Below are 21,807 nucleotides of genomic sequence, written 5' to 3'. Positions count from 1 at the left end.
TCAATGAACTAAAGTCCTTAGGTCAGAATTATGTGACTGTCAGGAAAGGTTTTATGACCAGCAGCTTTTCCTTTCCTGGGTTCCCCGCAGTTTCTTGTCTTCCACATCTCCAGAACATGGGCTTTCCATCCCAGTGCCCCAAGTGCATGGCTGTGTTTTCACTGACCAAGTTGGAAGTCTCTTTTGTTAACCACTGAAGCAAAGCGTCATTAGTGAGAAGTGCAGAGTGTACACAAAGAGGAACTTGCCAAATTACTAATAAGCAGAAACTCCATCCATCTTAATGAGACAGGGTTAAGAAAATAGCAACCTAGAATATACACAATGGAGCCTTTCCAGGCTGTTTATTTATTCACGTTAGAAAGAGGTTCAGCACTCCATCACTGGTGCTGCTCGGAGACTCTAGCGTGGTTCCCAAACCACAGGCTGCTTCTGCTCTTGCGAGTCATTCAGCATGAGAAAGTTAAATAAAGAAGGGGACGGATGGCTCAAAGGAATGGTTAGAGGGAAGATGAATATCTGGCCTCCAAACAGATGAAACAACGCCGCAACAGAACGCTGATTCCCGGCCAAGTTTGTGCTGGGCAGCAGATGAAGTGCAGTGCTCGTGGTGGGAATGGGAACCGGCGCTGCAGGCTGGGGAGGGGATGCTGCATGGTGCTGGCTATAGAACCCCAAACTGGTTTGGGTTGAAGGGAGCTTAAAGCTCATCCAGTCCCAACCCCCTGCCATGGGCAGGGACACCTTCCACTAGAGCAGGTTGCTCCAAGCCCCTGTGTCCAACCTGGCCTTGAACACTGCCAGGGATGGGGCAGCCACAGCTTCTCTGTTCCAGGGCCTCAGCACCCTCACAGGGAAGAACTTCTGCCTTATATCCAGCCTGACCTTCCCCTCACTGAAGCAGCCACGGGTCCCGGTCTGCTCCATCACCACGGGCCGAGGCCCCATCTCGCTGTGATTTATGGCTCCCTGGGGATCAGCAGCACTTCCCAGGTTTCCCTGGCAGCACGGAAGGGGTTTGCACCATTCCGAGGTGCCTCCACACCTGTGATCCCAGCCACATATTTCTTTTGTTGGGTAAGGAACGACTTGCAGCACATTTCACACGAGCAGCTCAGCTGCTGGCTATTTTACAGCGCTCGCTGTATGTTATTCAAACTTTATATATGCTACAGACCCTCTCAGCAGCCTGCACCTGGTCCAGGGCAAAGCTGAGCCTCAGAGAGAAGAATGTGCTGTAATGCAGCAAGTTATTACAGGATAAATATTTATAAGCCCCTGTAAATATTTGCCATCAGTTCCCTCCTGGGACGAGGGGCAGACGGTCAGAGTTTCAGCGGTGCTGAAGGCATTAGCTGTTGTAGTTCTTTATGTGCTATCTCAGCTAGTAAACCTTTTGTTGATTGTGTTCAGTTATAGCATTTAATGGTGCTAATTTCACACTAGCAGGAGACAGCGGCTGGAATTGGTGCTATGCCTTGATCCTGGCCCTGCTTGGTGGCAGCATCCTTTGCTTTGGGATCTAAAGCAAATATCCCCTGGGGTGCCCAGGAGCCATCCTGCTGCAGGAAGAGGTGTGGGAGCACCACGGTGCTGGGGTGGCACAGGGGGTCCCATGTGGGGATGTGGCCTGTGGCTGCATCCCTTCCCCGGAGCAATGTGGGTACCATGAGCCCTGGCTCATCGAGCCCGGGGCAGGAGATGCCTGAGGCTGGCTGGTCTCATCTCCACCATCGCTGCTGCCTCTGTTGGGGCTGGGACGGTGGGAAACCATGGAAGAAATGCCAGGGCAGGCAAGGCCGTGACTCCTCCATGCCCTCAAACGCAGCAGTAAAACAATGGACCCTGGGCAATAGCGCTTGTGGATTGTTGCACGGGACTATTTGGGGGCTCCACTTTGCTGCTCATGCACGAAAGGCAGTCATTTGGCAAAAATCAGCTCAGTTAGCAGGCATTGTTCCTAAAGAGCCTGGAGCTGAATGGGCTCAGGGCTAATATATTCTATTATCCCACGCCTGCCTGTTTCCCGGGGTGGCACGGAAGGAAACGTGCATTCCAGGGCCAGGGTGGCTGGGGCAGAGCAGGGAGGCCGGGAAGGGGCGGGAGGGCATGTCCATCCCGAGCGTCCCTTCGGTGCTGAGTGCCCACCGACGGGGGATGTGGATGTGGATGTGGGTGGATGTGGATGGATGTGGATATGGATAGATGTGGATGTGGATGTGAATGTGATGTGGATGTGGATGGATGTGGATATGGATAGATATGGATGTGGATGTGGATGTGGATGGATGTGGATGTGGATATGATGTGGATGTGGATGGATGTGGATATGGATAGACGTGGATGTGGATGGATGTGGATGTGGATGTGATGTGGATGTGGATGGATGTGGATATGCACAGATGTGGATGTGGATGAGAATGGATGTGGATGTGATGTGGATGTGGATGGATGTGGATATGGATAGACGTGGATGTGGATGGATGTGGATGTGGATGTGATGTGGATGTGGATGGATGTGGATATGCACAGATGTGGATGTGGATGAGAATGGATGTGGATGTGGATATGGATGGATGTGGATATGGATAGATGTGGATGTGGATGGATGTGGATGTGGATGAGAATGGACGTGGATGTGGATGTGGATGGATGTGGATGTGGATGAGAATGGATGTGGATGTGGATATGGATGGATGTGGATATGGATAGATGTGGATGTGGATGGATGTGGATGAGAATGGATGTGGGTGAGAATGGACGTGGATGTGGATATGGATGGATGTGGATGTGGAGCAGAGGGATCTGTGGTGGGGGCAGAGTGCGTGGTCCGGCAGGCTGTGGATGAACAATGGAGCCAGGAAGAGGCGCAGTTAATGGGGCTGTTCAAAGGGGAGGGGAGCACTGCGGAGAGCCGAAACGGGGCATGTTGCAAAGCCTCTCGTTATTCAATAAGAGTATGTTCGCCCCTGTGGGAGCGGCAGCAATAAATGGCTGTAAAGCAAAGTTAAACGATGACATTAGAGACTATGCAGAGATTTCAGAAGCAGTGGGCTATGTAATCGTGAACAGAAACGGCTGCACAGGCTTCCCTCAGAAAAGTTAATGCCCAGTTTGGAAGGGGTTTGTTGGAAGAGCAGCCCTTTCTGGGCAGCTGCTATTTAAGAGGCCTTGTACTGTGTATTAAGCAATTTAGTGGTCTAGACCAGAGCTGTTGGCTTTTTTCTTCCTTTTTTTTTTCCTTCTGCCTTTTTTGTTTTTTTTTTTTTTTTTAAGAAAACCCATTTTCTGGGCAGCTGTATTCCAGTGGACAATTCATTCTGGGATTCCCATCCAGGCTGCTGCTGGGGATGTGGGTATCGGATACAGAAGAGAGAAGGGAGCCAGCAAAAGGCCCTTCCTGGGCTGAGTTCAAGAACTGTCCAGGCTTTGAGCATGGACAGGTTTTGCAGCCAAATGCTGTCCTGTAGCCTTCCCACTTGGATCAGGAGCACTGGCCTGTGGCCCGGTGTGTAAGGTTACAGCCAGCCCAGGGTCAGTGCGGGGTGCTCCAACAGCACACATCACTGTAGTGTCCATGACAAGATGTTTTCCCTGCTCCATGTGGTATTTGCTGAGTCCCTATCCTACCTATGATGTTTCTATCACTATCATGTTTTTATGGCACTACTCAGCCTGTAGTATGCTGCTGTTGCAGAGAGGATGCTGCTGGGGAGCAGAGGATGCTGCTGTCACACAGAGGATGCTGCTGGGGAGCAGAGGATGCTGCTGTCACACAGAGAATGCTGCTGGGGATAACCAGAATCCCAACTGTTTTTATCACGGTGTTACTGCTGCCTTTGGAGAGCTCCCCAACTTCCCAACCAGAGTTTCCCAAAGTCCCCATCCCACCTATGATGTTTCTGTCACTATCATGTTTCTATGGCTCTGCTCAGCCTGTAGTATGGGGAATAGAAGGAGTATAGCGCTGCCAAGTAAAGCACACCCATTGCCACACTGAGAATGGAGATGCTCTGGGACTTACAATCGCAAGTGAAGAGCTACTTGCACAGTTTGGTTCTGAGTGCTCCAGACGAGCAGGGGTCACATTCTGGACCAGAGGTTGTAACACTGGGGTGCAAATAAAGATTCTTGAGAGCAGTTCAGGCAAAGAGCCCTCGAGCAGCTCAGTGCCCTGCTCTGGGTACCACGCTATGGGAACGCTGCTGTGTTTTCTACATTCTCATGAGATGTTCCAGTGTTTCTAAACTGATTTGGGTAAAAGCAACTTCTAGGCTGCCAGAATTTCCCAAGGGATGAGAAGTCCATTTCGCAGCTGTTTCTTGGTGCAGTGCTCAATGCTTTGCTCCCATTTCCTGAGCCCAAGCAGCAGGAGAGGGTCCGCTCCATCCAGTTCCCTCTTAAGCTGCTGGCACTTATGGCGCAGGCTCCTCTGGTTTACTGCTGAATTCTCCACTTCATTAGCAGTGCTAACTGGCCTCTGTCGTCTGCTGGCCCGCAGGTGAAAGTGGCTCTTTCACGCTTCCAGGCTACAGAGCCTCTTCCATTTACCTCTCAATGAGGTGTAGTTCCTGTCTTAAACAGCACAAGCTGTTGAAGCAAAAGGCAGCAAGAGTAACGGGAGTGTTGCATGAGTTCAGAGGAAGGAGCTCAGGGGAGCTCCAGGGACACTCGATGGCCAGATCTTGAGCATGTGGGGACTGAGATGGCTCCTTCTGCCCCAGCTTGTGCAGAGGACCACAGTGTGCCCAGCTCCTGGCTTTGGAGGGCAGCAAGTCACTGCAGGCCCTCGGGAGAGCATCAGCCCGTGCCTGCCCACTGCGGTGAGCAGGGCTGGCCTGTGCCCCAGCGCCGTGCCATGCCGTGCAGTGCCAAGCATCTCCCGCTTCTCTCCAAGCAGGATGCGTGGCTGCAGCTGTGGCCTGAGAAGCTGGCAGGAGCAATCCCCCCATGGAGCTCTGGACCTGTGGCTGACAGTGCTGCTCATCCTCTCTACACATGCCCTTTTCTTGCACAAGGTGGTGAGGGGCTGGCACTGCTGCTGCTTGGGAGCAGAGGATGCTGCTTTTGCACAGAGGATGCTGCTGGGGAGGAAAGGATGCTGCTGTTGCCCAGAGGATGCTGTCTGGGGAGCAGAGGATGCACTGGGGGAGCAGAGGATGCTCCTGAGGAGCAGAGGATGCTGCTGCCGCCGCACAGAGGATGCTGCTGAGGAGCAGAGGATGCTGCTGTCGCACAGAGGATGCTGCTTGGGGAGCACAGGATGCTCCTGGGGAGCAGAGGCTGCTGCTGTCGCACAGAGGACGCTGCCGGTGTGGCACAGAGGCCGGTGTTTTCGCACAGCTGCCGCTGCCCTGGCAGGACCGGAGCCCGCTTTCCCAGGTGCGATTCCTCTTTAAGAAACAGACCAACTTCTCTCCTGCCTTTTTTTTTTTTTCTTTCGAGTTTTTTTTTCCCCAAATACCACAGGTTTTGCTGGAATTTGTCCACAGGGAAATCACTTTACACGGCCCAGGCCAGCTCCTCACACACATCTGCAGCCTTGGGGAAGCCGCTGCCGAGCGCCTGGACCTCGGGGCTGTGTGTCCCGGGGGTATCCCGGTGCCCCCGAGCCCCGCCGGCCGCACACGGCACCTGCCGGTGAACGGGGACCGGCGGAGGGGGGGACCCGGGGCACGGAGCTCCCGGCCCGGGGGCGCTCGGCGCCGTCGGGGCCGGGCGGGGTGGGGCGGGGCCTGTCGGGTCTGGCTTCTGATTGGCTCTTGGGGCTGTTGATTGACAGCCGCGGGCGAGCGCGCGGCGGGCTGCGCCGCTCTGATTGGCTGCCGGGGGCTCACAAACCCGCGGCGCGGCGCGGCGGGGCCAGACCGGGGCCGGGGCGGAGGCAGCGGCGGGTCCGAACGGCTCCGACCGGGGAAAGGGGCGCCGGCTGCGGGCAACGCGCCGGGGGGGCCCCCGGGCAGGGCGCAGCGGAGGGGCCCCGGCAGCGGGCGGCGCCGTCGGGGCTACCGTCGCGGCGATGGGCAGCGTGCGGGGCGCCGCGCTGCGGGCGCTGGTGTGGTTGGGCGCCGGGCTGCTGGCGTGCGGTGGGGCGAGTGAGTACGACTATGTGAGCTACCAGTCCGACCTGGGCCCGTACCCGGGCGGGCGGTTCTATGCCAAGCCCCACCAGTGCGTGGCCATCCCCGCCGACTTGCGGCTGTGCCACAGCGTGGGTTACGACAAGATGGTGCTGCCCAACCTGCTGGACCACGAGACCATGGCCGAGGTGAAGCATCAGGCGAGCAGTTGGGTGCCACTGCTCAACAAGAACTGCCACATGGGCACCCAGGTCTTCCTCTGCTCCCTCTTTGCCCCCGTCTGCCTGGACCGGCCGGTGTACCCGTGCCGCTGGCTCTGCGAGGCCGTGCGTGACTCCTGCGAGCCCGTCATGCAGTTCTTTGGCTTCTTCTGGCCCGAGATGCTCAAGTGTGACCAGTTTCCCCAGGATGATGTCTGCATTGCCATGACAGCCCCCAACGCCACTGAGGTCTCCAGGCCCAAAGGTAAGGTGTGACCGGTGCTGCAGCTCTGCTCCTGGTGCTTGTCTCTGGGTGGATGGGGCAAGTGCTGGCCCAGGAGGGGCTGTGGGGGACTAAAAGGGTCTTGGGGCAGGAGGAGTCTCACCCCAACTCTGCCCTTGGCAGCCTGCAGCCCCTGAGGAGGGCAGGATCCATCTATCCCGGAGCCAAGCCCTGGGGCAGATGGTGCAGGGGCAAGGGGGGTGTGCGGCTGCTTTGCTCCCCATGCTGGGCTCCATAATGGACCAGGGCTCCGACCCTCCATCCTCCAGGTGCTGCTCTGCTGTGGCAGCGGTTTCTCTCCCAAGCTGGGCTCCTGCTGTTCTTGGCAGCACAAGGATGTGTGGTGTGTCCCCCCCCTCCCAGAAAGCGCTGCCTGACCAGAGTCAACAGTGACAGTAACACTGGTGCAGTGTTGAGGGATCCCCAGTTCCTGAGCAGCCCTGGGGTGAGAGGCTGCGTGCGCAGTGGGGATCCAGCCCTCCTCGAATGGGCTCTGTGCTGGCAAGGAGGCAGGAGGCTCATCCAGAAGGGGCTGGGGAAAGGGGACATGGTTCTTGTTTGCTCCCGTGCGTGTGGCAGGGCTGTCGAGTGCCAGCCTGGCTTGTTTGTGCGAGTTGCAATAAGTGTGGCTTGTTGCTGAAAACTTTTACAATAACTGATTATCCTGGTGTCGCTCCGGCATTCCGCTTCGGAGCACTCGGGAAGGGATATTTGCAGAGGGAGAAGGCAGAGGGCTGTAAAAGTGTGATGCTTTCCCGTGTGCGGAGCCCCATTGGAAGGGATGGGTATTCCTGATTTCACAGGGGATGATGCAGGCGCTCGGGGATGGGGACCTGTGCATGGGGCTGGGTGACTGCTGTGGCTTCTGTGCTGTGTCCAGAGCTAATCTGGACAGGAGATGGCCCTTTGCAGTGGTCACTTGTGTGCAGTTACTATCACAGACAAAGGCTTCACGTTGTGCTGGGCTGGGAGCGCTCACCCAGCCCGCCGGGGACTGTGCAATGTTATCCTGCTCATCCCAGCGGGACTCATACTTCGGAGTCATGGAATAGAAGGGCAGCAACCCGTCGTGTCTCAGCAGGGGCATGTAAAGGCAATGGGGTGAGACGCGTGTGCCTGTGCAGGGGTTGAGGTTTGGCTGCTCCCTGTGGATCCGTCTTCTCCCCCTGCGGCACCGATGCTGGCCTCCTTGCCGTGGCTCGTGCTCGCTAATGCGATTGCTGGAGGAAGCTCTTTGTTTTCCAGGAAGGCTCTAAATTCATCTGTCCCATGTGAACCTAGACCCTTGGTCAAGACCACAACCGTGTCCTGTGCTGTGGGTACAAAGGTCACTTTTATTCCCCAGGGATTGCAGCCAAGCTTGCTCCTTGGGCAGCCAGATCTGAGCTTGCTGAAGAACTGCCCCTTCCAAGGTCCAAAACACTGTTTGAGCTGTTCACAGGTCGTTCATTAATGTCTACATTAATCACCCAAGACCTGGGAACAGTCTTCTAAATAAGCAGCATCTGCTCGGCTTTTCCTTGTGTAGTTAAACAATTAACTTAGTGATCACCTTTCGGACCTGTCTTGACAGCAGCATTGAGGTGGGACACTCAGGTGGGACCCCTTTGGTCTTGAGCACTGGGGTGTGTTTCCTGTTGATTCAAAGAGGGTCAGAACCCAGCAGTGTCCCCCCTTTTCTCTGGGCACTAATAAGAACGAGCCCTTTCAGTATTTTTTCCCCATTAACACCTCGAAATTGGAATTTGTTTCTGCCTCTCAAAGAGCTGACCTGCTGAATTCCTTTCTCCTTAAGCACGAGGCGGTAAAGCCTGCAGGCCCACAGGATGCATCAGGGGAGCTGCAGATTAATATAGTATTACACATTCCTTCTCCTGCCCCTGGAGTAAGCTGGCTCTAAAGCCAGGCATTAGAAAATGGTCAGCAGGGAAGAAGCGGGCTGGAAGCAGGCGAAGGTTGTGCTTGGAGTAGAACTGTCAATGGCAGGAGATGGCTGGGTTCCTGACCTTGGGGTGATGGGGTGTCCCATAGGAGAGGAGCATGGGGACAGTGTCCCCATGAGCCCTGCAGGCACGTCTGTGCCATGGCGAGCGCTGGGTACCATGGCACCCCCTGGCACGGTGCATTAGTGCCATGGCAGGGATGCGGCAGTGGGATGCGTGCATGGCCGATGGCATCCACAGAGCCACAGGGAAAGGTCTTGTCCATGGGGAGCAGAACACTGGCAGGACATGTCTGGCAGCCGTGTCGCTGGTGGGAAGGGGATGGATGCGCTGCCCCATGGATGTCTGCTGGCCCTGCTGCAGCACGGTGGGGTCCCCATGTCCTTAGTGCCAGAGCCTTCCTGGGGGCTGCTGGAGCAAAGCCTGTGTTCCGCCAGGGAACAATGACTCCGATTTTCCAATTTATTCTTATTTTATTCCTTTGGTTGCCTGCAAAGCTCATAGGGTGGGCTCAGCAGTAGCTTCCACGTTGTCTGTCTGGCCCGTGTTCTAGCGGCACTTTGGCTGCTGAAGCACATGGAAGTTCTTTGCACAATGGGATATGTGGAGATGAACTGACACTGGCAGGTACCCGTCTGTTCCCAAGGGTGGTCCCCAGCACACTCACTAACTCCTGGCACTGCAGCAGACAGGCTGCTGCGGCTGTCACCCTCCTGCGAGCATCCCCTCTCCCTCTCATCCAATGTGCAGCCCGGGGGGAAGCATCCCGACTGCTGATGTTAAAAATAAAGCGATGGGGACGTCATCACACCCTCAAAGTCTGGTTCCTGCCTGTGTCACTCTGGGCTGAGACGGGTGAACGTGGCAATAGTGCTTTAGGGTTTTGGGAAGGGCATTTCCCCAGGAGACAGGCAGCTCCAACAGGGATGGAGGCACCAGGCATCAGCTTTTGGGGGCTGCAAAGGCTGCCGTGTGACCTGTGCACATCAGGGCTATTGGAGGGCCGGTTGCTCTGCATGTGTGATTAATAAAGACGTGGTGCATGACCCCAGGAATTAGCATTTGGCACAGGACACATTGGGAGGGAGGCAAGAGGGGAAGAACAAGCCACAGAAAACAAATGTCTCGCCTGAAACCCTGTGGGGCATCTGTGACTGGGGAGGCTCGGCTCTGTAGGTGGCATGGGTCGTGGCTCTGCACCCTCCTTCTGGGAGAGCTCTCTGGTGTCTGGTCCAGCAGCGCTGTGGGTTTTGCTGGACGGGGCGAGCGCCGTGTCTGCACGCAGGGACCTGCAGATGTTTCGCTGCGGCGCCAGCCCCAAGAATAACTCCCTTGTGTGGGAATGAGCCCTCATCCTGCTGGACCAGGAGCAGAAGCAGCATCTTCCGGCTCAATAAACTCATCCACACGGATCTGTGCCCGTGCCTCTGGGTGGTCTCTGCTCCACTTGGAGATGGGAACCTGGAAACGGATCTTAGTGTCTGGGTGACGTGAGCTTTGCTCCCTGCATGATCCCAATGAAACCTCCTGGGTTGGCGGTTCCCAAGAGGGTGATGTGGTGGCTCTGCTTTGCTGGAGCCATGGGGCTGCCCCACGGGCTGTGGGGTATAGCCGGGCCCAAAACACAAACAGCAAGATGTCTGCTTGTGGGGTTGTGCTGGAGGAGCTTCTAAAGCAGGGTATGAGAGCGGTGCATCCATCACCAACCAGTGCTGCTCTATGGGCTTGCTATGCAGCAATCCCCACCACTAAGAGGGAACCAGTCCTGACCCCCCTGCCTGGCTCTGGGGCAGCCCCTCAGCATGAGGGCACCGTCCTCCTGCCGGGCAGGGCTTGGGCACCGTGTCCCTGCTTGGCACGGCGTGAGGAGGGAGCGTGAGCGGGCCGTGGGCCATGCCCCACGGCGAGCGGCTGCCCTCAGCCGAGTGCCTGGCCCTCAACACCCCTCTCCTTGCCAGCACTGCCCTTGCTCTTGGCACTGCCTGTTCCTGGCCATGGAATGGCCAGGCGATGCTGGAAAGGAGCTGGCAGGAGGCTGCCTGCAGCCAGAGCTGCCCCATGAGCTGATGGATGGCTCCCAACCCACAGCAGGGTGCTGCTCTGTGGGGCTGGGACCCCATGGGGGGCCGCCTGGGCTCCCTTTGAGGGCAGCGGTGTGGCAGCACAGGCAGCCTGTCTCTGCAGTGCCTTTTGAGCCGACTCCTCACCACTTCTTCTCTCCTCTTGCCAGGAACAACCGTGTGTCCCCCTTGCGACAACGAGATGAAGTCGGAGGCCATCGTGGAGCATCTGTGTGCCAGCGAGTTCGGTAAGGAGGGATGCAGGACCACTGTGTCCCTGCGTGGTGTGGCCAGCGGTGTGGCCGTGTCGCCTGCAGGCAGCCCCGTCCTTCCCCGAGGCGAGGCCAGCGTGCCTCTAGATGTCAGTGTCGGCGCGCATCAGTGGCGGATGGGACAGGGCTGGACACATCCAGGATGTGTCCGGCTCCTGCATCCCAGTGCGCCCAGGGATGGGGACAACGGCTCCCAGTGCCTGTGCTCCTCCGTCACCCATCTGTGGTGCTGAGCATCCCCCTGCCCCGGCGGGATGAGGAGCCATGTGTGGGATCATGCGGTGATGCTGTGGGGCCCTGCTGCTGCTGCAAGCAGGGAACAGGGTGGTGTGGGTCTGGGGATGGGGCAGAAGCAGCAGTGCCTGTTCTTTGGTGGACTCAGTGGGGTTTGTAACTTAACCCTGCTGTTCTGTACTTGCAAGACTGGTGGGTAGCATGGGCCCTCATCCTGCTTGCTTGAAGGGGTAAAGCAGCTTCCTCCAGGCTGCTGTTACTGCTGGGTTTTGTTTTATGAAAGTGCTCATGTCAAACCTAGGTGTAAAAACCCGAAAGCCAGTCCCAAAGCCAAGCAGTGAGCTTAAAAAAATGCAGAGCTACTAGAAAGCTGTGTCTTAAATGTATTATGAGAGAGTGAGTCAGACAATTGTAGGTAAACAGAACTTCATTTGAAAGCAGAAAGTATCGCAGGGAGAATTATTAGCTTTCTCAGATCAAACCCAGAATTAACTGGTTTTGACATCCTTTCTGGTGTATGTAACTTTCCCGGAAGGTTATTAAAGGCATATTGAACAAGGTGTGCATTCCTTGGGGATTAGCACTTGAATATGCCCTGCGCCAGAGCGCACTATGCAAACCCAAACCTGCTCTGCATGCTGGCGTGTTCCCCTTTCTGCTGGAAATGAATTCTCCGCTCTCCCGCGGGTTTGGTATGCTGAAAGTCCTAAGTTCAGCCGAGACTTTTCCTAACAGGGAAAAGCATCAACGGGAACACCCATGTAATAGTTCCCAGGAATGTGTGTGCTCCTGGCTGGGCCGGGTAATGGATGTGTGAGTTCAATGGCTTGGAATGGGGTTTGCTCTTCACCTCACCATGGGGCTGTGCACGCCTCTATGCTGAGGTGAACAGGAGCTGCCCCACTGCATCCCTGGGGAGAGACTGCTCTGTGCTCTTGGATCCAGGGGCTCTGGGCATGGGGACCTCTATCCCACAGCAGGAACGAGGGCAGGGTGGCAGCAGTGTCTCCGTTGCTGATGGATCACTGCGATACCTGTTGCTTCCCCACACAAGGAGCAAGCTGAGGTGATGTCCCACTGGTGGGCAAGTGCTGGAAAGGGAAATACAAGTTCAACCACATGCTTGTCATCAGCCTCTGCTGCTAAATATCCTCCCGAGCTCCGGGACAGTTACACAACAGGGAGTAGAGGCCAAACCAGAAGAATTCATGGCCTCGGTGGCTCGAGACGCTGAATTGCCCACAGAGTATGTTGGTTATTGGGAAATTTTGTGGTGACAGCATCCAGAGGATGGAAATGTTTCTTGGCAAGCGGCTCCCTGGGCAGTGGCCAGATATAGTGTTACCATGTACCAGGAGCAGCAAATATAGGGGAGAACTGTCACTCTGCCTTCACAATGGAAAACTGGTTGTGGCTCGGATATGCTGTTGTCACCCGGCTCCTCCTTGCCACCAGACCCGGTCGCGGTGGGGAGCTCGCTCGCATGGGTTTTCACTGGTGTAGGTTTCATTGTGTTCTTCCTTCCATCACTGTGGGTTTCCTCCCATCCAGGAGGGTCCTGGGTGCGGGTAGTGCTGCCTCCAGATGTGCCCAGGCTGAGAAGCAGGAGCAAGGGAAGAGATGTGATGCAGCTCTCATGCCCTACAAGGGAAGGCAGTGCAGGATGCTCTTGGGGATGTCCCAGCATTGACTTCAGGAAGTTCTCTCAAAGCACAGTGCGTGGCCCTTGGGTCTTTGTTTAGTTACTGTCATGGGGTGATTTCTCAAGGAGAGCTGTTTATCTGGCACTAGAATAAACTCCCAGCCCTTGAGGCTGAGATTTCTCCTGCACATCCACCAAGGTAAACACTGGCAGCTGACAGGTTACAGACCCTCATCAAAGCCAGACATGTATGTTTAAACAATAAATGTTTAAACTAACGTGTGCTGCCCTGGTCCCTGCAGCAGTGTTATTGCGGGGTTTCACTTATATCCCGGTTACAGACAGGACACGAGGAGCGCTTTGTCCACCGTGGATGTGCCAGGGTGGGAGGTGGCTGTGCAACAGCCCTGGGAGTGATGCTGGTCTGGAGGAGCGAAGGAAGAGAGCTGCATCCAGCCGTGAGCATGGGGAGACTGTGAGGAAAAGGGACCTTTCTTCCATATCCCAGGAGAGGGCCTTGGATGAGCTGCTGGGCCAGCACCCTCACAGGGAACAACTTCTTCCTTATCTCCAACCTGAACTTCCCCTGTTTCAGTTTGAACCAATCACCCCTTGTCCTATCACTATGGTCCCTGATGAAGAGTCCCTCCCCAGCACCCTTGTAGCCCCCTTCAGACAGTGGAAGGACCAGCTCAGGGGCACTGGGCTAACTGGAGTTCAGCTTTTGGTGCAGCTCTGGGGGCTGTGGTGGATGCAGGATGAAGATGCAATCACTCTCCCACAGCCGCCAGCCTCCCTGTGCTGCAGCCAGGGCTTGTTCCTCCCTCCTTGTGCAGGCTGGGCTGGCCCTGGCTTCATTCCTCTCTCTGTTTCTCTTAGTGATTTTATTTATTGTTTCTGCCCTTTCTCTGGGGTCTGAGGGGATCCTGCTCTAGGGCTCTCGCTGCACTGGAGACTGCAGTGCAATCAATACATGCTGTTTATTTTTCCCCCTGACTGACAGCTCCTTGCCTGCAGCCTTCTCCCGTTACAGCCCTAATGTGTCTTCTGGCAGGTTTCCTCCTTCTGAGTGATTTCTAAAGGAAGGAGCAATGAGGCTGAAGGAACAGCAGAGCTTTCCCTTCTCTCATGTTCCCTCCCCTGCCCCTGAGGTGCTGGAATGGGGCCCCTGCCTGTGCAGGCAGGAGAGCAGCAGAGATGATCCCAGGCTCCAGCGTGATGATGAAGAGGGGCTGGAGATGCCTGTGGAGCACGGTTGTGGTGGGGACAATGAGTGGGGTGCCTGTGGTCACCCCGGTACCGTGCATCCCTTGGGGTTGTGGCACTTGAGCCCTGATGCTGGTGTTGGAATAGGCAGCACTAACACGGTGTTCCCGGTTTGCCTGGGATTCCTCTTCCCCCATGCTGGGAAGCTGGAGCTGGAGGGAGTTTGATAGGAATTGTTCCAAGTGGTGAAACACGAGTTGTGCTTTGTCAGGCTGGACCCCAACCAAAGCTCTGCGGGGCCTTTGGTGCTGCTGCTGCCAAGAGTAATTTCACTCCGAGTGAGCAAACACTTTCATACACACAGTCTCGTATTAGTAGAAATAAAAAAGGACATTTTTATATCTCCAGCACTCCCTGTTCTCTCTGCATTAGGGAGAGCAGAGCTCTGCTTCCACCTCATGCGAGCTGTTTGTCACTGGGACCCAGTTCCTGGCTTGGTCTAAGGGGGGTGCATCACTCTCTGCCAGTGGGAGCTGTGGCTGGTGATGGGGAGCTGCCACTGGAATCATAGAATCAACCAGGTTGGAAAAGAGCTTTAAGATCATCGAGTCCAATTGTTAACCCAGCGCTGCCAAGGCCACCACTAACCCATGGCACTGAGGGCCTCGGCTACACGATTTGGGAACACTTGCAGCCTGTTCCAATGCCTGAGCACCCTTTGGGGAAGGAATTGTTCCTCATCTCCATCTAAACCTCCCCTGGTGCAGCTCGAGGCTGTTTCCTCTTGTCCCATCCCTTGTTCCTTGGGAGCAGAGACCAGCCCCCTCCTGGCTCCATCCTCCTGTCAGGCAGTTGCAGAGAGCGATAAGGTCCCCCCTGAGCCTTCTCTTCTCCAGACTAAACCCCCCCAGGTCCCTCAGCCGTTCCTCATCACACTTGTGCTCCAGGCCCTGCACCAGCTCCGGTGCCCTTCTCTGGCCCCGCTCCAGCACCTCAATGTCTCTCAGCTCCCTCCTTGCAGCCACGGCTGAGGATTGAGTCTGTGCGAGCAAGCGCATCCTGGGGTCTCGGAGGCAATTCTGGCTCTTCTGCTCGGTGCTGAGACGGACCCGGTGTGGCGCAGGGGGAGCGGAGAGGCTGGGGCTCCCCAGGAGGAAGCTGTTTGCTTTGGCAGCTCACTTGCATCCTGGAGCCAAGTCTCGATCCATCCCGCCTGAGCCTTCCCTACTGCTGGCGGCGGCATTCCCAGGGCCGGGGGGGATGCCAGGCGAGGCGCATGATGCTCCCCATGCCAAATCCTTTATGTCTTAGGAAGCCCACGAGCCAAAGGGCTGCCTCCAGCTGTGGTGGTGGATGAGCTTCTGAGCTGGGTGTGCAGCAGGGAGTGAATGTGCCCTCAGGCGCCGCGCTGCTGATGTGCGGGAGGATGCCAGAGCTGCGGGTCCAGCCCTGTTGTGCCCATAAAGCGGGTCCGAGCTTGGGGAATGTGGCCTGAATAGGGGAGCACAGCGGGGCTGGGAGCCGGGTCACTGGCAGATGGGTGAAAACTGAGCAGTGGTTGTAATGCCCTTGTTGTTCTGGCTTGTGTGGCTGCTTAGTCCACGTCAAAACCTGGTATTCCTTGAGCCACGCCGAGTTTTACCTGGGTGGCTGTGCAAACTCCCTCTGTTATCATAGAATCCAGGTTTGGGTTGGAAAGGGCCTTAAGATCATCTAGTTCCAACCACCTGCCATGGGCAGGGACACCTCACACTAGACCATGTTGCCCAAGGCTCTGTCCAACCTGGCCTTGAACACTGCCAAGGATGGAGCATTCACCACTTTGGGCACCCTGTGCCAGCGCCTCAGCACCCTCACAGGGAAGAACTTCTTCCTTATATCTAACCTGAACTTCCCCTGTTTCAGTTTGAACCCGTTGTTGCTGATGACAAGAAAGGCATCACTACTGGGGGAGAGCAGAGCCCTACACAACCTGTTTGCACCCCTGCTCAGCCTCCTCGTGGGTTGGCATTGTCTGGTCGTGGCTCTGTGTGCTGCTTTGCACCAGTGAGGTTTGGAGGAGTTCTTAGTTCTTATGGCTTAGTTCTTATGGGCAGCTCCCTAAACCTGCATCAGCGGCTTGTGCACAGGTAACAGCTCTCACAGCACAGGGTCGCCAGACCCTCTTTGTCTCCCGTAGGCTGTGGTACTTGGAGCTGAACAGTTTCTCCTCTGCCAGATTGTTTTCTTCCTCTAGTAACAAGGATCTAAACTTGCGGTGATCAGAGCAAAGCAATTTGCAAACAAGCCATTTTGGAGAAGTCTCTTATGGCTGGTATTAAACCATTCCTCCTGCTCGGGCAACCGCTGTGCTTAGTGCAAGAGTTTAGAGTCAGAAAGGATAAAGAAATAGAGGTTCCCATTGCAGGATGCTGCTGCTGTTGCCCAGTTAATGTCATGGAGCTTAGAGCTGCCTGAAAACTACTTGCTTCATTTTCCAGAGCTGTTGCAAACTGATCTGGTTCAGTGTCTTTAGCTCCTTAAAGCTGGAGTCCTTTCCGCTCCTTAAACATCCTCAATTTGGAAAACAGATGGAATGAAAGCTTCGCTCAGGTTTCCAGTCCTGGGTTGCTTTTCTTGTACAGGAACAGCACAACACAACAGGGCTCTTGGCAAACACAGCAGGTGCTTTTGGCACACGGGCAGATAAATCCCATTGCTCCAGTGCAGTGGCTGAGGGCAGGAGGGCGATCCTGCTGCCTTAGGGTTGTCATTGTGCTGTCTTGCTGACATTCCTGTCTGGAATGGTGAGCAGAGCTGCCGTCCAGAGAGCAATGTGTGTTCATTGCTCCAAGTTCCAGCAGAACAAGACTTCAAGGAACGATGCTGCGGGGACCAATCTCCCTGCCAGAGCCACAGGATTCCGCACACTGTCTGCTGCACAGGCTCTGAGAGTCAAATGAGAGGGGACAGCAGACAATTCATCACCTATCCGAGCGCTATTTATCTACAGCTATGAAGTGAACTCCCAAATGATGGAAATATGTTAGTAATTTTTGGCCACATGTGCTTTTCCCCAAAACGGAGGCAGAGCCAAATGGCACAGAAGTGATGCTTTAATGTACAACACATTTTCATCATTTTTCCCATGTACACTGAATTCCTTTTCATGGTCATGGCTAAAGGAACAGTGGGATTTGAGTGGAATTAACTGGGAGAAAATGCTGAGCCCAAAGAGGAAAGTATTTTCCATGGAGGCTGTAGGTGGAAGGCGCAGGCACGTGGCTGCCCTGCTTGGCTCTGCCTCTGCACTGCTCCCATAGACACAGCTCTTTGCTGGGGCTTCACTGCTCCAATGTGGAGATGTTCACTGCTTGGAAACCTGTTTCCCAGCCACCCGAGGGCCAGGAGTGACTGCAAACAAATGCTTGAGAGGCCAAGTTGACCTTTTAAATGGCCCTTTCAAGAGTCTCTCCATGCGTCTAGAGCAGGGAAATCACCTTGTTTACTCAGCTAACATTTTGCCAGCAAAGAGCATATCACTGCCTGAGCAAGTCTCCCTCTCAAATAAAACGCCCCTGGCATGCTTTGGGGAAGGGAGAGGGATGTCAGTGTTTTACCTGGTAAAGGGGATGGCTCCACTTCAGGTGTGAGGGTTTCCATGTTGTGGCCAGCAGGTCAGGTCATTGCTGGGAGAGGAGAGCAGGGGGATGCAGAAGTGGAGGCAAAGGCTTTGTGCCAGTGAACTGCTCAGGAGTCATTGTTTTTCCCCTTCTCTCTGGCTTGTTTTCCAGCTCTGAAGATGACCATAAAGGAAGTGAAGAAGGAGAACGGGGACAAGATGATCGTCCCGCGGAAGAGGAAGGCGCTGAAGCTGGGCCCCATCCGGAAGAAGAACCTGAAGAAGCTGGTGCTGTTCCTGAAGAATGGGGCTGACTGTCCCTGCCATCAGCTGGACAACCTGGGCCACAACTTCCTCATCATGGGCCGCCAGGTGAAGACCCAGTACCTGCTGACGGCTATCTACAAGTGGGACAAGAAGAACAAGGAGTTCAAGAAGTTCATGAAGAAGATGAAGTCTCCCGATTGCCCGACGTTTCCGTCTGTCTTCAAGTGATGGGCAATGGGGGAGCCGCTGCCTGGACCTGGGCACGGCGGCTCGCTCTGGCTCTGTGCAGCGGGGACGCTGGAGCCCTCCTGCTCCCACCTTGTGCTCCTTGGAGCTTCCCTTGCTGACCCCAGGCTCCCACCTCCCCGCTGCCGGCGTCTGCCCGACCGCACGAGTGTGACATGCACCAAGCAGGCGCTGCGGTCGCGCGCGGTTCACGCCTGCAGCATCCAGAGACCTGTTGCTGTGTGGATACGTATGTTCATTTAAACAGCAGCTACCAGGTAAAGAGGGCAAGCAGAGCGGGGCCAGGTTATGTCAGGAAGTGACACGCTTGCAGAAAGGACCCTCATGACTGTGTTACTCCTGTCTTTGTGGCTGCAGGATCGCCCTAAAGTAACTCCTGTTCCAACCAGAGCCAGCTGATTATCCTCACAGTAAAAGTTAATAGTGGACAACCTGTTACAACCTCTGATAAAACCTCCTCATAGCTAATTGTCCTCACTGTAAAAAAAACCCCATTGTAGTCTAAACCTGCTTAGTTTAAGCTTTAACCCTGGGGTCCTTGTCATGCCTTGATAGAGCTGGACTGGGGAGTCCCCCCTGACAAGCATCTCTTGTGACGTGCCACCGGCATGCCTGCGCTGGCCTCTGCACCGAGCTGAGCCCCTGAGCCCGCTACCATGCTGGTCCTGCCCGGTGTGATGGAGCAGCAGCCACGGTCACCTCAGCATCCCCACATCACCTTCCATGGTGGGGTTCCCATGCACATGTGGCCTTTGCTGCTCAGGCACATTCCGTGCGCTGGGCAGCCCATGTGCACAGAGAGAGCTCATGTCACTCCCTGACTTCACCAGTGATGCTTTCATCGTTTCTTCAGGCTGCTGGCAAAACACCAGATTGCAGAAGGACAAGGACTTGTCCCTCTGGAGCGCCATGGGAAACGCATCATCTCCGTCTTTACCTCTTTGCAGTTGCTGTGGGACCTCTCAGTTTCTAGGTTTTTATCTGTTTGGTGTGTGACAACTTGGCTTTGTATCATTCTGGGTTTGTTTTTTTTTTTTCCCTAATCAAAATGTCATGTTAGTATGAGGTCAAATAGTTTATGAAAGACAAAGAATATTGGATCCAAATGATTACATTTATCGACCAAGCTGAAACTCATTATTCTGTTAATTGGACAAGTTCTCTTTTCCATAGACCCCTCTTGCTCCACATTAATTTTACTGTCCTCCTTCCATTCAGTATTCTCATCAATCACAATTACTCTTAAGAGAACGAATATCTTGCCATCTGAGATAATCCTATTGTATTGCAGTTAAGTGAAATAACAAACCCTCATTTTTGAGGTTTAAACCAACCCCACTCAAACCTGGTAAATCAATTATTCTTTAGCTTGGGAGTGCTGTTTGTTCCCCATGTGGGACTACTCCCCATGTGGGAATAAACAGAGCCATGGACTTGGTGGTACAAGAATTCCATGAAGAAGCCAAGTGCACTGCAGAGCCATGTTTCACAGCGAACAGAGATGGATTTAGGATGTGAGCTCTATAGAAAGTCCCACTAGGTTGTCTTAGGCCACCACTTGTAGTAGTGTTTTCTTTGATGCAAAATTAATCATTGTAGATAATTATGTGCTTTATCAGTGAATTAAAGAAATTAATAAACCATGGGCTTCAACATCACAGATTGATGAGGTGCAGTCATGGGGAAGGCTGACAAATCCAGCCTTGTCCCACAGGTCAGGGCCTGGAGCTGAGCTGGAAGGATGATTATCCTGGAGCACCCTTGGCAACAGTGCCCGCATCCTCCTCCCATCAGCTTTGCCTCCACAGCTGAGCAGCGATTGGAAGAGGAATTGGTTGTGAGTGAGGGATGCTTAACCCTTCCATTGTGCTGAGGCTTTATGCTGTCACCCAGGCTGCTGGTGGGTGTCCTCTTGGCCACCTCTAGCAACTTGCTGTTGATTTACTGCATTGAAAACACACATTTCAGCAGGAAGCATCCAACCAAAGAGCAAACCACTTCCCATGCGCGTGGAGCCCCTTTCAGCCTTTGCCAAGCCTTGGGTGCAGCAGTGGGTGAAGTGATGGTGCAGTGGCCTCTAGTACAGAGCATGAAACGATTGTGTGTGTTTGTTAATGCTACTGGTGCTTTCCTCTGCACAAGCAGTTCAGAAACTATCAGTTCCTTCAAACACCCCTCTGACCTTGTGTGTTTGCCTTTGAAAAACCAGTCAGGGCTGCTGAGCAGGTTGGGATGTGGTATTCCAGGCACAGGGATACCTGGAAAGTAATTTTACCATTCTCTTGCCAAAGTGCTCCATGACCTGGCAGCTGCTGCCATTGGGTCGGCGGGCATCGCTCCACTTCCCTCCAGGCTCTCTTGGTCCATAGAGGCTTTTGGTATCGATAGCAGCACTAAAAGGAAAGTGTTTCATGTAACACCGTGGTGTAGGCAGTTCTGGTGCCTTTACATTTTGTTTTGATGTAACTTTAAATAAGTCATTTAGAAAAGTGTGGCAGATGAGCAGGCAAAATCTGGCTATTGAGTTCACAAGAGTCCATAAACCCCGTGGTGATGGACAGTGCTGCGGGTTCCCTCCTGGTGCACAGACAACGGGTGATGCTGCCAAAGCTCCTCATGGTCCTGAGCCAGAAACAGCATCCTGTGTACACCGGTGTGTCCGTGCAGTTGAAACCTTCTGGACATGGGGAAGGGAAGATGCTTTCCATGGGCTGAGCCTCCAGCTCCTCTGTGATCCATCCTTGCTGTGGGAGCCAAGGCCAGGAGGCTTTTGCCACGCAGCATCATGCCTCTGAAGAGGTTTGGGGGATGCGAGAGCCATGCAGGCAGGTTGTGCAGGGCTGGGCTCAAGGGGAGCCCCACAGCTCAGAGCTGTGTTACCATGGGGTAACACCGTGTTCTGCCACTGCTGCGTGGCTGTGCAGGGACTGCGGTGCAGGGGGGTTGCAGTGGGTTTGCTTTGGGTGCACCCAAAAGGGAGGCAGGCGCTTGGGTGAGGTGATGGGGAAGGACTGACAGCGCAGGGGTGGTGGGGAGGCAGGTTCCCACTCGCCCTGCCAAGCAGGACCAATGTGTGGGACATCAGCAGAGGCAGCAGGGGAACAGGCTCATGTGGCCATGGGCAGCATCCTTGCTCCCATAACACGCCCAGTCCCTACGCATGCTCCGATGCATATCGGGAGTAAAAGGGGCAAGGGGCTGGGTGTGCTTGGCAGAGCTCTGCTTGGATTTAAGGGCTTTGCTTGCCTCATTTATGTCAGAGATGTGGGAAGAGCTCAAGCTACATGCAAACTATCTAATGAAGGGCAAATACTCAGAATTGTGGTAGAGCATGTAGAAGCTGGTAAGGAGCGCTGACATTAAGCGTCTCAATGGAGGCATAAGCATGTGAGCAGAGCAAGATCTTGGTGTCTTGGGAACCTCTTGCATGAGCACAACGCCTGCTGCAGCAGAGCACTGCTTGCCTTTCTCACAGTGTATTTAGATGAAGAAATCTGTACTTGATTGCTCTACTTTGTTTTAAACTTGTGGTTGATATAAACACATTATGGCTTCTGTTTTCTCTCTCCTGTGATTGGAACAAGGAACCCCTCAATAAAATGCCTTTTTTTCTTTGAAAGTTGTTTTTATTATTGCCTTTTCTGTATCGATTGCATTACTCATCCCATGTGGTGCTGACATCCAGGGCCCCAGTGCGCTGCCTCCTTGTGAGCATCTTGCCACTGCTGCCTAGCAAGGGATGATGTAAAGGTTTAAGTATTAGATCCACAATG

At 54.6% G+C, this 21,807-nt stretch overlaps 1 protein-coding gene across 1 annotated transcript; it reads left to right on the top strand.

Moving 5' to 3' along the window:
- The first annotated feature begins 5,870 nt into the window (after positions 1-5,870).
- SFRP1 (secreted frizzled related protein 1) lies at positions 5,871-21,653 on the top strand. The gene is made up of 3 exons (XM_030509970.1): positions 5,871-6,545; positions 10,737-10,814; positions 17,694-21,653. The coding sequence occupies exons 1-3, from the start codon at positions 6,020-6,022 to the stop codon at positions 18,014-18,016; spliced, it is 927 nt and encodes a 308-aa protein (XP_030365830.1). The 5' UTR covers positions 5,871-6,019; the 3' UTR covers positions 18,017-21,653.
- Positions 21,654-21,807: the final 154 nt, after the last annotated feature.

This window comes from Strigops habroptila, chromosome 21 (genome assembly GCF_004027225.2).
Source record: "Strigops habroptila isolate Jane chromosome 21, bStrHab1.2.pri, whole genome shotgun sequence".
Classification (NCBI taxonomy): domain Eukaryota; kingdom Metazoa; phylum Chordata; class Aves; order Psittaciformes; family Psittacidae; genus Strigops; species Strigops habroptila.
Note: the sequence above shows the minus strand (reverse complement) of the source record. Positions and strands in the feature narration are given on the sequence as shown.